Below are 12,594 nucleotides of genomic sequence, written 5' to 3'. Positions count from 1 at the left end.
CTTTTAAAATCAGAAAGAATACTTCAAATGCGGAACCAAAATGAGCCCACTCAAGAGGGAGGTTGTAGCAGGCAAGTCCAGCAGTCAAAGCCCGCCTGGGCCACCGCTGCTTGACGAGTGGTTCTGAAACTCTTCCCTCCACTGTTCCTGCTGATGGGCACATGGGTCACCCCTTTCTGAAAAATGCAAGTAGGTGGAGAAGCAGCCTAGAGAGGCATCACCCAAAAAGCGCAGGAGGGTGTCAGACAGCCACCTAGGAAGACAGTGGAGTCAAAAAATGGGTTGTGGGGATGTATTCAACCTAGAGATGGCTTAAACTCTAGATTAAGGACAGTATCTGAGCAGTATGTCTACATCTCTCTGAAAAGGAGATTTATCCAGGTAAATAGCATAGGATTTAGGGACAGTGCATATTACTGCATTAACAAACACTGGGTCCTATAGGAGCAGGCTTGTACAGTGAAGCAGTTGTTGCTGATGCCCAAAACGTACATGTCTCAGGTCAACTCTAGCCTGGTCCTCTGGACCTGCTAATGTAGATATGAGCTGTGGGGGTTAAAAAAACACCCCACATCTGGAAAACTGAGGCAGATTTCCAGCACGTATTGGCAAGCTGACTTTGTAATATTTTTTGAAGTTATTATTTAAAGAAAACAAAAAAGCAAGGTTTTCTAGGTCCAAAGTTCCAGGCTAGAGAGCTGGTCAGCAGGAAAAACGTGATCTTGGGCCGTGAACTTGGCAATGTCTGGGCTGATCCGTCTGTTTTAGTGCCTCATTTCACTCTTTCTCCTCACTCTCACTTCATTCCTCCTCCTCCATCTTAGTTCTGGCCACAGCTGGAGAGGAGTCCAGTTCTGACACGCTCTGAACTGGGAACGTGGTGTTTTGGGGACAGAAAATACAATTTTCTTTACATTGCCAGCAGCTGCTGTGGGTAAAACCCTTCAGGAGCATGGTGCTACTCATCCCCAGCTGCTGCCATGCTGCTTTAGTGACAAATCCTGCTCCAGAAACACCAGTTTAGTGGCATCCGTATCCCTAAGATGGTACATCTGCTCATCTCCTGCTCCTCAGCTGAAGCCTCCTATAACCCTCTGTTTGAGTGTCAAGGAGCTTAATAAATGAGTGACAAAGTGGCTGCTGGACTTACTGCTACGTCTTAACAGAAGTATGGATTTGGTACTGGCGAAAATAAAGACCAATAGCAGCAAGGTGTCATGTGGAGGTGGATTGGGCCAGGAGAAGGGTTGCACCTCAAGCATACGGGGAAGCAGAGCTGCCCTCCGGGCACTGGGTGCCTTGGGATTTCTGTCCCTCACTTTGAAGGGAATTAGCTCGCACGTAGGGTATGCAGGAGCCTTTGAAAAGAGGTGGCAAGTTGCGAGCCGGTCCAAAGGGAGATGAGTTTTCCCACAGCACTCCCACATTTATAGATTTTTTTATTTTTGTGAAGTTATGTTTATGCCTGTCTCTTCTTGTTTCCTCTTTAGTGGTTGAATCAGAGCCACAATGCCTGCGTCAACTATGCAAACCGCAACGCGACAAAGGTGAGGAGACCCAACATATGCAGCACATGCAGCACGTTAGGTCTGTTTTGACACGGAAACATAAGTCTTGTCTCTTCACTGTTAATAGAAACTCCAGAGTCGGCACTGTGATGAATTTATAGATTGGCCATTCTCCTGTGTAGACTTCCATTTTAAATCTCGGCTGTAAATGGCATGAGGATCTCAAAATCACTTGAGGCACATAAGTAATGCTCAATGCCTTTAAACTGAGCCAGTATATAGTTCTAACTGGTATGAAATGGTTTAGTTTGATATGTAAATAAGCAAAAAGCGGAATGGTATCTGGGTTTTTGGATAGCAGAAGGCGGCTCCATGATCATGCTGCCGTCTCCCGAGGACTTTATATGTGCTACCAGCAGTGATGCTGGGAGGTCGTGGGCCTGTTCCTGCTCTCTTCCATCGCTTAGCCTTCATTCATCCCATGTCGGGATGTGGGAAGCTCAATATGGGAAGCTGAGTTGGAAACCATCCAGCTCATTGAGATAATGTTTCAAAGACAGATATTTAATGTGGAGAGTTTGGGGTTCATCACTTGCGTATAAGAATGCTAATTTTGTACCATTTGCTGAATTTCATTCACATACTTCCTTTAAGCTGCTATTATTATAATTTTCTGATGCCAATTAATTTTCCATTCCCTTTAACCTTGCTCATGAGGCTACAATTTTCCTTGCTTTTGCCGCTGCTAGATGACAGACCATGTGTCACAGAACAATATGACAAAATTAAACCTGTCTCTGGTTTAAAACAAATAAAACGAAAACAAAACAAACAAAAAAGCTTGGTTGCATTTTAATAGCCAGAAGTTTGTTTATTGAAAATATGTTTTGTTTTTCTTTCCAAAGCCTTCTCCGACATCCAAGTTCATCCAGGGCTACTTGGGAGCTGTCATAAGTGCTGTCTCAATAGCAGTGGGTAACGCTTTATATCTATACATTTCACTACTAAGTAACTGCTCCCTTACAGTAGTACTGCAGTGCTTTTGAGATGTGTTTGAATTGCCAAGCATGTTTATCTTTTAATTGACAGAGTTCAGCCTACATAACCAGAAAATATTTTAATCGTGAGGTGTTTCTGTCCATGCATGCCCGAACTTTTCAACAGAAGGAGACTTCTACTGCTGATGGCTTCCAGCACATCCTACACTGTGCACTGCCTGGGCCTCTGCACTGTGGCTTTGCTGCTGGGTGAACTCAGATTATCCACACATGCATTAACCGGTGGTGAATTAGCCTAGTCCAAGTTAAAACAGTGACTTTGAGGCTGCAGAGTGATAGTGTGATGGCTGACATGCTGAACAAAGGCAGGCTTTTGGAGATACTCTCCTGGCGGATCAGCACCTTGAACTGAAAAAACCACAGCGCTCGAAATTACATCTTTCACCTGTGGACAGCATTCAAGCTGGAAACAGTGTTCAAGTCATAGCTGAAGTAATCTGTAAGAAAGGAGCTTTTAACACTGCAAAAGTTGTGGTCTCTTGGTGCAGTCATCAGGCTTTTAATACTCAGGTTCCCCAGAAGCATAAGTTGACATCTTTAGCAGGGTCAGCTAATTCCCAAGGAGGCAGGTACATTTTTCAGGAGCAACTTATGAAAGTTATTTTTTACGTTGGGTTTTCAAATAAGCCTCTGAGATGTATGGTTATACTTTTTCTGCTGGAACATTAGAGATCCCACAGCAGTTTGTATTTTTTTCCTCTAGCCAAGACTTTTTTCCTTTTTCTCAAGCCACAGACATCCTTTTCTTCTGCAAACAGACTGTGCCATGGGAGGAGGTCAGCACTCAATCTGCTCACCACACCATTTGTACCCAGATTCCCCAATTCACCTTCAGCAAAAAGCTCCATGGGCTTGTTTAGATTTCTTTACAAGGTAAAATGTTTGTCTAGAGCAGGCTGGAGGAGACTGTTAGGAGAACTATGGAGGCTGGAGCTCCTGGCTGGGAACTGGCAGTGAGCGGTTTGGCACATCATGTCCTCAGTGGACAGCAGAAAGTCTGCAGAAGGCATATCTCTGTTCTCGTGCAGCTGCCAGACAGCTTTGCAAAGGGTGTAGAGTTGGTGTGCAGTTTTGAGTGGAAACTGTCCGTTTTATTGGATACGCTTCTGCTTGATAGTTTTCCGTATTGCTGGCTTGGCTTGCTCACTGGTTGCCATACTGCTCCTCTGTATCACCTGAATTATCCCTTCACTACAGAATTAACCCAGACTGTGCACACAGACCAGCCTTGCATTCGTGTGAGCTCCCACGCTTCATAACCCCATAAAGATGTGTCCACACCAGCTCCACGCTTTTGCAGCTGAAGTACAACCTGAGTCCCTATCCCACCAACTGCAACGCTTTGGTTAGCAGCCCTTTGCTGTCCACTGTTTCCCGGTGTACCATGGGAGAGCTTGGCTGTCCTCCTCAGTCCTTAGTTCAGAATTTTTTCCACCTTGTGAATTAGTAAAGTGAAGTTCTCCAGCTTGATGTGCTGCTGCTGCTCACAACTTGCCTTCCAACCCCCAGCGCAGCTGCAGCAGAGGGATGATGACTGGTTCCACGTTGTTGGCATTAATGCTCCTCTCCGTTTTGGCAACAGGGGCAGATAGAGGGCAGGAGACACGGAGAAGTGATGTTGGCAGAGTTTTGTCACCCCGAGAAGCTGACAGGCTTTGGTAAGGAAACCACTTGGGCGGTGTGCGGAGATGTCCACGTTGGGACAGCTGATGCAGGTCTTTAAAATCTCTGGTTCCTCCTAGGCTGACTGCAAAGGAGCTGAAGCAGAAAGATAGGTTCAGAGCGCAGAAGTGACCGTCAGTGGTGCTGTGAGAAACACTTGTTCTCTGAAGCAGTGTGGAAAACTACACCCGGACTTGTAGATAAAAGAAATTACAGCAAACCAGCAGTGGCCTGCTGTTACTGCAGTGTGGCTGTCACCACTGGTGATACATGGGTGTCTTATCAGTCTGCTGATGGTAGATCAGCTCTTCATCCCGTGGTGGTTTGTGCCTCCATTAGTTGTACCGTTTGCTCCCTGGTGGTGAAGGAGCTGCTGGTCTGTACAGAGCAACAAGCTTTGAATAAATGCAGAAACTGAAACGATGCTGGGATTTATCTGTCCACTTAACTTGCAGGTGCATCTCCAGCAGGAGCCCCAGTGCCTGGTTGTCTTGCACACCTCGGCTGTCCATGATGGGAGACCTTTAAAAGCACCACAAAAAAAAGACAATGCCACAATATTCTGTACTTAGAGCATTTCAGGCTTGTGCAAGAGGAAATCTTCCTTCAGTGGTGCTGAGAGGGTGTTTCTGCCTTCTTGTGTAAATGCCACAATGGCCCCACCAGACTGGGCTTCCACCGTGGTGCCCTTAGCGTGTGTGAAGAGTATCGTGAGCTCTGTAATAGCAGTGGTTTTGTAGCTGTGGTGCTCTGAGGGTCAGAATATTGTTATGGGGAGGCAGGAACTTTCCTTAGATCCATCAATGTAGTTGGGGGAGCAGGGAAAAGCAGCAGCCTTCGTGGATACTTTCTCCTTCCTGATGTTGGAAGGAGGTCTTCTTCCAAGTGGAGCATGCTATGGCACATAGGGTGTGCAAAAATGAGATAAAGTCACTGTGCACTGATGTCCCTGTAGTGTCCCCCGTAGATGATCCACTGGGGACACTACTGATGTGTGTGTTACTGCAGAATAGCTTGTGTCCTGATAATCCATAGCAATACTTGTTGCATGCTCAATTCCCAGTGCAGAGCAGCCTAGAGAAAATCCTGCAGAGCAGGGAGAGATTTCTATATTGTAAATATCTGGATTAATAACCAGCATCTCCTCGAGCATTTTTTTTTTTTAAATGATGATGACAAATAATATAAAAAGAGCCCTGAGGTTCATTACATTGGATTGTAAGGCCTCAGCCCTCATTAACTGATCTCTGCTGTCAGTTAGCAACAAATCACCTCCCAGTGTGAGCCTATTAGGACCAGATGACCTGAAAACAAGTGCCACTGCCTCCAGTGGTCTGCTGAGACCTGGTATTAATTAAAGCAAGCCTCTTCCATGTTTGCAGTTGGCAAGCGACACGGGGAGAAGGCTCACAAAATGACAGATCAGTTGACTTGTGATTGTGCTTCCCATCGTCTTCACCCTCCGTGTCTTTATCTAACGAGAGGGACAAACAAATTGCTTTCTCACGTGTACAGAAGAGCAGATTTTGGCTTTACGCTTCTTGCATTTAAACTAGAAGTCTTAGCAAATCTTTGCAAATAACCTGATTCTTTTCCCATTTTAGAGAGAGAGGAATTGCTGTCAGGGAGAGGCAACACTTCTCTCTTAGATCCAGTGCTACATCTGGGACTCCTGATTTGCAGCCCTTCGGAATGAGGTTTTGGAGGAAACAATTTTTTTTTTTTTAATATTCTTCAATATTTCAGTATTTTTTCCCCAATATTCCTTTTTTTTTCCCACCTACTCCCAGCCCAGCCTCATTCACAGCATAGCTTCATGCAAGGAAAACTATGCCAGGTCTAGAATTTTCCCTCTTCTGTGCAGTACTCAGGTGAAGTAATCACTTGAAGTAATGCTAGAAAAGACATCGGAAGGGATAATGGTAAGACTGAGTGCAGGGAAAGAAGTGAAAAGGCTGATGTAATAGATCTCTTCCATCTCTAACTTCTTATGTGACACTTCTGCACCGTCTCTGCCACCAGGCACGTGCCGAGACCTGGGCTACCGGCTCCGCACGAGCGTGCGACATCTCCGAGCTTCGCTTGCGGCGGACAATATGTTTAGAGAAGTCTGATTACCGTTAAGTGACCTAGATTTCTGTTTCTCCTTCTGTGATTGTAGTTTATTTTTATCACATTCTCCATGCACCAGCCTCCTTCCTGCATTTTCTTTTGATTGCTCTCGTTTTACTGCTTTTCCGAACACTGAGCGGTAATTGTTTTGGTTTTTTTTTTAAACAATTGAGTGGATTCCTGTGATTAGGCCTTATTTTCTGGTATCTGGCTGCTGTTCATGATGGTGGTGTATGAAGTGCAATTAATACCAGCTGGTTTTCCTAAGCAAGGCAAACAAAGGCAGAGAGTGGTAAAAAGGCTTGAGAAAGACCAAGCAGATTTTAAATGTTTGGGGGGTTTTTTTTTCCCCAAATATTCTAGCGCCAAGAGCTATACTGATCAGAGGGTCTGTAATTATACAGAAACCCTTTCCAGCATGCACACATGCACACACACGCACACTCTTGCTTTCTGTTAATTTTGTCATGCTTTTAAAAGGTTAAAAAAGCTACATAATCAAACCCAACTTTATTGTTAATAACTGTTTTTTAGCATATTTTGTAGGTAGGTTTCTTAATTTCAGATTCAAACTCAATTTGCTACTGTATTGCTGATCCCTTTTGCTTCTGACTCAGCTCTTCAGTACTATGGCCTTAGACTGTAACTTCAGCTTGAGGTCAAAAGTGATTCTTGTGGCTGTAATTAAATGCCTGCAAATTAAACCAGATCCAGACAAGGGCTGTGAGCAGCCGCTCTCTGGTTTCTGGGTTGTCACTGGTGCTGAGACCTGTATCTGGAGACTGGTGGTGGTAGCCCAGGGCTTGCCTCACCTGGAGCCCGTGGTAGTGTCATTGGGTTTCTCTCTACGTTCTCCTTGAAGCATCTTACAGCAGTGGTGTTATTGCCATTGGTTTCCGTAGTCTTTGGATCAGAGCTTTATACATCAGGTTTTTAATTTCCGCGATCACGGCTTCAGGTTCTGCCAAGACCAGCTCCAAATCTTGCTCCTTGTGATACTGAAGACCCCGTGCAGACTCTCCAAGGGGTTTCTCTCTTCTGCCAGTATCTTTTGGCCACGTTTCTGACATCTCCCAGTAAGCAGTGCATTGTCACTCAGCTTGGTGCCCAGGTCATTAGCTTGTTGTCCATCTGTTGTCCACTCCATGTACCCTGGAGCTGCCACGTACATCAGTACTGCTGGCATTGTCCTCCCCTGTTCACAGGATGGGCTCTAATTAGACCGCAGCAAGCCTGGCAGGCATACAGAGTGTGTTTTACATATATAGGTGTATGTAACTTAACTAGGAAACGTCTATTGTGACTGCCTAGACACGATGGCACTGATCTTCTCCCTCGTGATAGGGGTTCGATTCTGCCCCGATGAAAGGGGAAGCAAAAATACTTGTGTGAGATCAGGCACCTCTTAAGTGGAGAGACAGTGGGGTTTACCCCAATTAATAAAGTAGCCAAGCTCCCTCCTTCCTCTTTCAAATATACCAGGGTTTGTAACTTCTAACAAGGATTTTATTAAGTGCAAGTTTGGGATTCATGGTATTGTCACTACAGAGGCAAATAAATACGTTGTTCTCCTTAGCAACCTGAGCTAAATTCTGACAAAAGTAGGTGTTTTGTCTTCTTTTGTATGAGAGAGAGATGCAGTGTCATGTAACCATGACTGCCAGACAGGCTGTATGTTTTGTATTGATCTATACACTTAAAATGTACCTGCGCAGGACTTGAACGTTTCCTTTTGGCTTACCTTACTGGATAACCTTGGGTTAAATAAATCAGGCGATTTAATGCCATTAATAACTTTGGTGCTATCAGCTACTAATGACTCACCTTGGAGTCACTGCCGGTCGTGGCGTACAGGAGGGTGTTTAAAGCATGTCTTCACAGGCAGATCCAGGTCTTTGCATTTTAAAAGTGCCTCCTTGCTTCCTGACCTTAAATCCTGACTCCGGGCAAGCCAGCGTAGGTAGGGAACTGATGCCAGTATGGTGTACTGATGCTCTGGCTTACTGTATTACTGTATGGTGTGCACCTGGTGCTTTCACAAACTGTGAAAGTATATGGAGTTAAACTTGAATATGTATAAAAACAAACTAGGCTAGAACTGGAGAGAAGCAAGACAGTTTTAATAACCTAATCTGGTTTGCTGAGGTATCCCATGATACTTTTTTTCCTTGGAAAATTGCAAGGGAAAAATCATTCCTGCTAGTCTAGAGCTTTGTACAGATCAGTTTTAGGACCCCTGACACTCTTCATCTTGGTCTGTTGGTTTGGATACGTCTTCATCCAGCAAACTGCTGCAGCAGTTGGAGATGTTACGTCCCTTCAGCTGCTTGTCACCCCTCTTGTCCCTAGAGTGGCTGTGCAGAAATGGAGTGTGTGAGTGCTTCTTGGCTTTGGGCAAAGAAAAATATGGCTTAGGTGGGTCTGTGGTTGCAACCAGCAGAGCCAAGGTGGAGGCTAGTCCCTCCAGTCGCTCCTGCCTACCTGCCTGCTGAAGGCTAGTGCCTCCATGAGCCCACAACAGGAGTTCAAAGAAGAAACCAGCAACAATCTGCTGAAGCTAAATGCAACTAGAGCACTTGGACAGGAGCAAAGGGCAGAGCTCTCACTGTGGAATAGCGTATGTGCTGCAGTAGCCTCTGGCACGCTATATGGGAGCCCCTGCAGATCTTTGGGGTGCCCCTGGGAGGTTGGGCTTGGCTCTCAGCTCTGTTGCACAGTTGGGGAAAGGAGAGAGAAGCTACATGACTTGGTGTTGGGACTGATATAGGAAACTCTTCAGACCAGAAGCTCAAACCTAGATGCTCCAGGACTCAAATTCCTGCTCTCACAGTAGGAAATCACTGCTCTCTGTTGCAGGGGTCTTAGTAAGTCGTCCTGGGGCAACTTTCTTCTGTACAGAAGCCTTGGTGATGTTATTTCCAAGAAAATACAGCTTTTTTCACAATGCCTGTAGTTACTGTAGGGTTTCTGCAGAGCTTCTGAATTCTTGAAACATGATAATTTGTCTTTGAGATTTTTGGGTGTATTCCCACAGGGTTCATAGATTGTAATTCGTGCAGGAATCTCAGCTGCAGTCGGAACTTGTCAAGCATAGAGGTTACAAAAAAATTATAACTCCTAAATTTTATATTTAGCTGTATCACAAAAAAAAAGTTTTGTAGGGGTCTAATCAGCAAAGCCCAGTGTGGGTCTGAGAGATCATATTAAAGCAGAGGCTGCTTCTGGACAAATGGACATTGCAAAAATGGTATTTTTAAACAAGCTGGATTTCCCCCCCCCAAGAAATTAGCATTTTGCAAAATCAAAATGTGCTTTGTCTTGAAAACATCCCTAACAACCCAAGAAATTCTCACGACCACATAGGATTTCAGCAGAAAGATCTTATTTTTCTTCTCCTAAGGAAGATGAGAGGTGAAGACTGTTCAAGCCTAAGATTATCACTGTAAAATAATATTAGCATTGTAATGGTTGTATCACAGCCAGCTTTGGCAATACCTGCCCTTGCAGCCCTGACTCCCACAGCTTAGCAAACTGTATCACTGGTACCATTTACAAGGGATACGTTTGCTCTGATATGCAGGTTTAAAAATCTTCTGACACTCTGGGGGTGAGAATAGTAAAAAGTTATATTTACAGCTCTGTCCTTTCAAAGAAAGCCAGGTGATGCTTGGGGGTGTCTAACCAAAGCTAGAAGGAGAATCTAAGAACTTTAATTAGATGAATTAGAGTTGTGCTGGCTCATTACGCTTATAAAATTCATGAGCAATAAAAAAAACAGGACCTTGATTTTTTTTTTTTTTTTTCCCATGTTCAGGAAGGACAGGAGCTTGTTGGACCAAGTTTTCAGTCTCGACTGCATGCAACTTGGGGCAGGGAGAGCATCCTTGCACACAGCCCTCCTGGGCAGCAACCCTGCTCCTTCCCATGCCATCGGTGCCACCGGCCATGGGTTGTTCCTCCTTCCCCGTTCCCGTTGCACACTTAACTCACACACACACACACACACACACACACGCATACATGCAATTTTTACTCTCCTCTCTAGGTGGAGGCGCCCCTGTGGATTTTTCTAATCCCAGCTCCTTCTTCCTGATAATTGTTTGTGAGCCGTGTGGAGCGGCTGCATTGACAGCCTGCGAATTTGGTGTGATGCCCGTAATCAGCTTGTGAGACGGCATGGGAGGCCACCCACTGCCCTCAGGACTATCTGCCACTTAGGGCAGTCAAGAAACACTTAGAAGCTGGAGGAAGTTGGTGCAAGGTAGGGCGAGGGATGGGAGGGGATGGAGCATGGCTGGGCGCCTTGTCAGCAGTGAACCGGGAGGAAAATTACAGTAGATTGGAGGAGCTGGTGATAAACTTCTGTTTGCTGCTTAAAGTTTTTAAATGAAGTGGCACCCGGCTCTAAAATCTGGATACCTGTGCTCAAAAGCTCCCATTCCTGCAACTCCTCTAATGATTCACAGATAACAAGTTCAGATACCAGAAGACGCCAGAAGAGAGTGGTATGATCACTGAGACTGGAAACCCAGCCCGGTGATTCCTCCATCAAGCCCGTAAGTCATTGGAGCTGTAGCAGCCATTTCCCAAGGGCACAGCCTCAAGCCTTTGGTGTAGTGGAGGCAAAGGCATGGTACGCTCTGGGGAGGCACCCGGTGCCCGTCACCCTGCCTCTGGGCTCAGGAGTACATGGCAACCGCTGGGTCCTCGCCGACTGCCGCCTTTCAAACTCCTTGTTCTTCTCTGCAGCATTTTCTCTCGTTTCACTGGTGTGTCTTTGTTTCCAGCAAATTTGTTCTCGTCTGTGCCCTTTCCTTCTGCCCCAGCCCAGCCCCACAGCACCCAGGTGTGGTGTTGCCTCTGTACGGGATCCAGATGCATGGAAAACTCAATTTTGAAACAACAACCCTTTGTCTTGGGCATGGGACCCCGCCATCCTCCTCTTCTTTCTTCATCACCTGCCAAATCAAGTTTGTCTCATTATCAGCATTAATCCCGCCTTTTCTTGCTCATACCCCTCCTGCAATCTTGCTTCTTTCTCAAGACTCCACTGTTTTCTTCCACTGAAACATCTAACTGTGGGGCTAGTGTGGTCATCCCTTCTGCAGTCATCTTGGATGTGACTCAAGTTTCCTCCTTTCCTTACTCTTGCTGCTCTCTAACTTCCTTCTCTACTCAGATTGTTATTGCTTTCCCTTCCCTTATACTCCTCCATTCTGTTCTCCTTGACTTGGTAAAGCTCCAGTTGGTAAACAGCCCAGTTTTCCATCTCTCTGCCTCCATTTTCACCTCTCAGCCCTAATGAATGATTTTTTTCCTTCCTTCTCCTAATGCTCTTTTCTTCAGTTCGACTGTATGGGACTCATCAGATCCAATTAGTGTTTTAATTCAGCAATCTGGTGATTTGAAGGCTGAAGGATAAACTTCTTTGGAGCCAGTCCCTCCTTCCAAGTTGACTTTCTAGGTTGCTTGGAGCAGCCAGCTCCAACTGCAGTGGTCAGGGTTGCCCAATACTACTGGAACCTGGAAAAATTGTGTCCCTCACAATCTCACCAATGCAGTTAATGAAGTCTAGAGAGCTGCTCAGCGACATTTAGGTGGCATCTTCTACCAACCGATGTCCACCTTGCACACTGGACTCCTAAGATTCCTTTATTTTATAAAAATTCCATCTCAAAATTAAGTGAAATAACTTCTTGAACTGCCGATGTATTTACTGCTCTAGAACTGGTTTAAGAGGTGTAGGGTTAGACCTTTATCAAACAGCTTGGTCGTTGCCAACTTCAGGCATTCAAAAGCCATCTCTCGGGCTTCAAAAATCTTAATAGTCATAAAGGAAAAAAAATACAAATAAAGCAGGGTTTTTTTCAAAAAATCCTGTGGTTTTAAAATCCATGTCTTGGTGGACATGAATGAAGTCAGAACTTTTTGAGACAGGAAGGAAGAGAAAAAGAAACAGAAATCTTGGTTTATTATTACACAGTCACTCTGACAACGTCTGATGGTACGGCTTCAAGTATGGCAACATCGCAAACTCTGTCCTTCTGCTGAGATAGCATTGTTGGTGCTGAAAACAAAGCCGGTAGCAAAATAAATAGCAGGAATTCTTGGCATTTGAAGAAAAGGGAGGGAGGGAGGAAGGCCAGGGTGCTGCTGGAGGCGTAGTAGAGCCCTCAGTAAGGTTGCTCTCCCATTGACAGCGTTCCGCCCCAGTTTTGTGTTGCGAGTCATTAGCAGTCATGGTGTAACATATC

General features: G+C 45.3%; 1 protein-coding gene across 4 annotated transcripts in view; it reads left to right on the top strand.

The window, feature by feature from the left end:
* SFXN5 (sideroflexin 5) overlaps positions 1 to 12,594 on the top strand; it is a 101,133-nt gene that overhangs the window by 48,388 nt on the left and 40,151 nt on the right. For all 4 annotated transcript variants that reach the window (XM_030024757.2, XM_030024779.2, XM_030024763.2 and 1 more), the window contains exons 8-9: positions 1,491 to 1,547; positions 2,414 to 2,479. In XM_030024757.2, coding sequence (XP_029880617.1) covers positions 1,491 to 1,547; positions 2,414 to 2,479 — 123 coding nt within the window. The remainder of the gene's footprint in view (positions 1 to 1,490; positions 1,548 to 2,413; positions 2,480 to 12,594) is intronic.

This window comes from Aquila chrysaetos, chromosome 1 (assembly GCF_900496995.4).
Source record: "Aquila chrysaetos chrysaetos chromosome 1, bAquChr1.4, whole genome shotgun sequence".
Taxonomy (NCBI): Eukaryota; Metazoa; Chordata; class Aves; order Accipitriformes; family Accipitridae; genus Aquila; species Aquila chrysaetos.
Note: the sequence above shows the minus strand (reverse complement) of the source record. Positions and strands in the feature narration are given on the sequence as shown.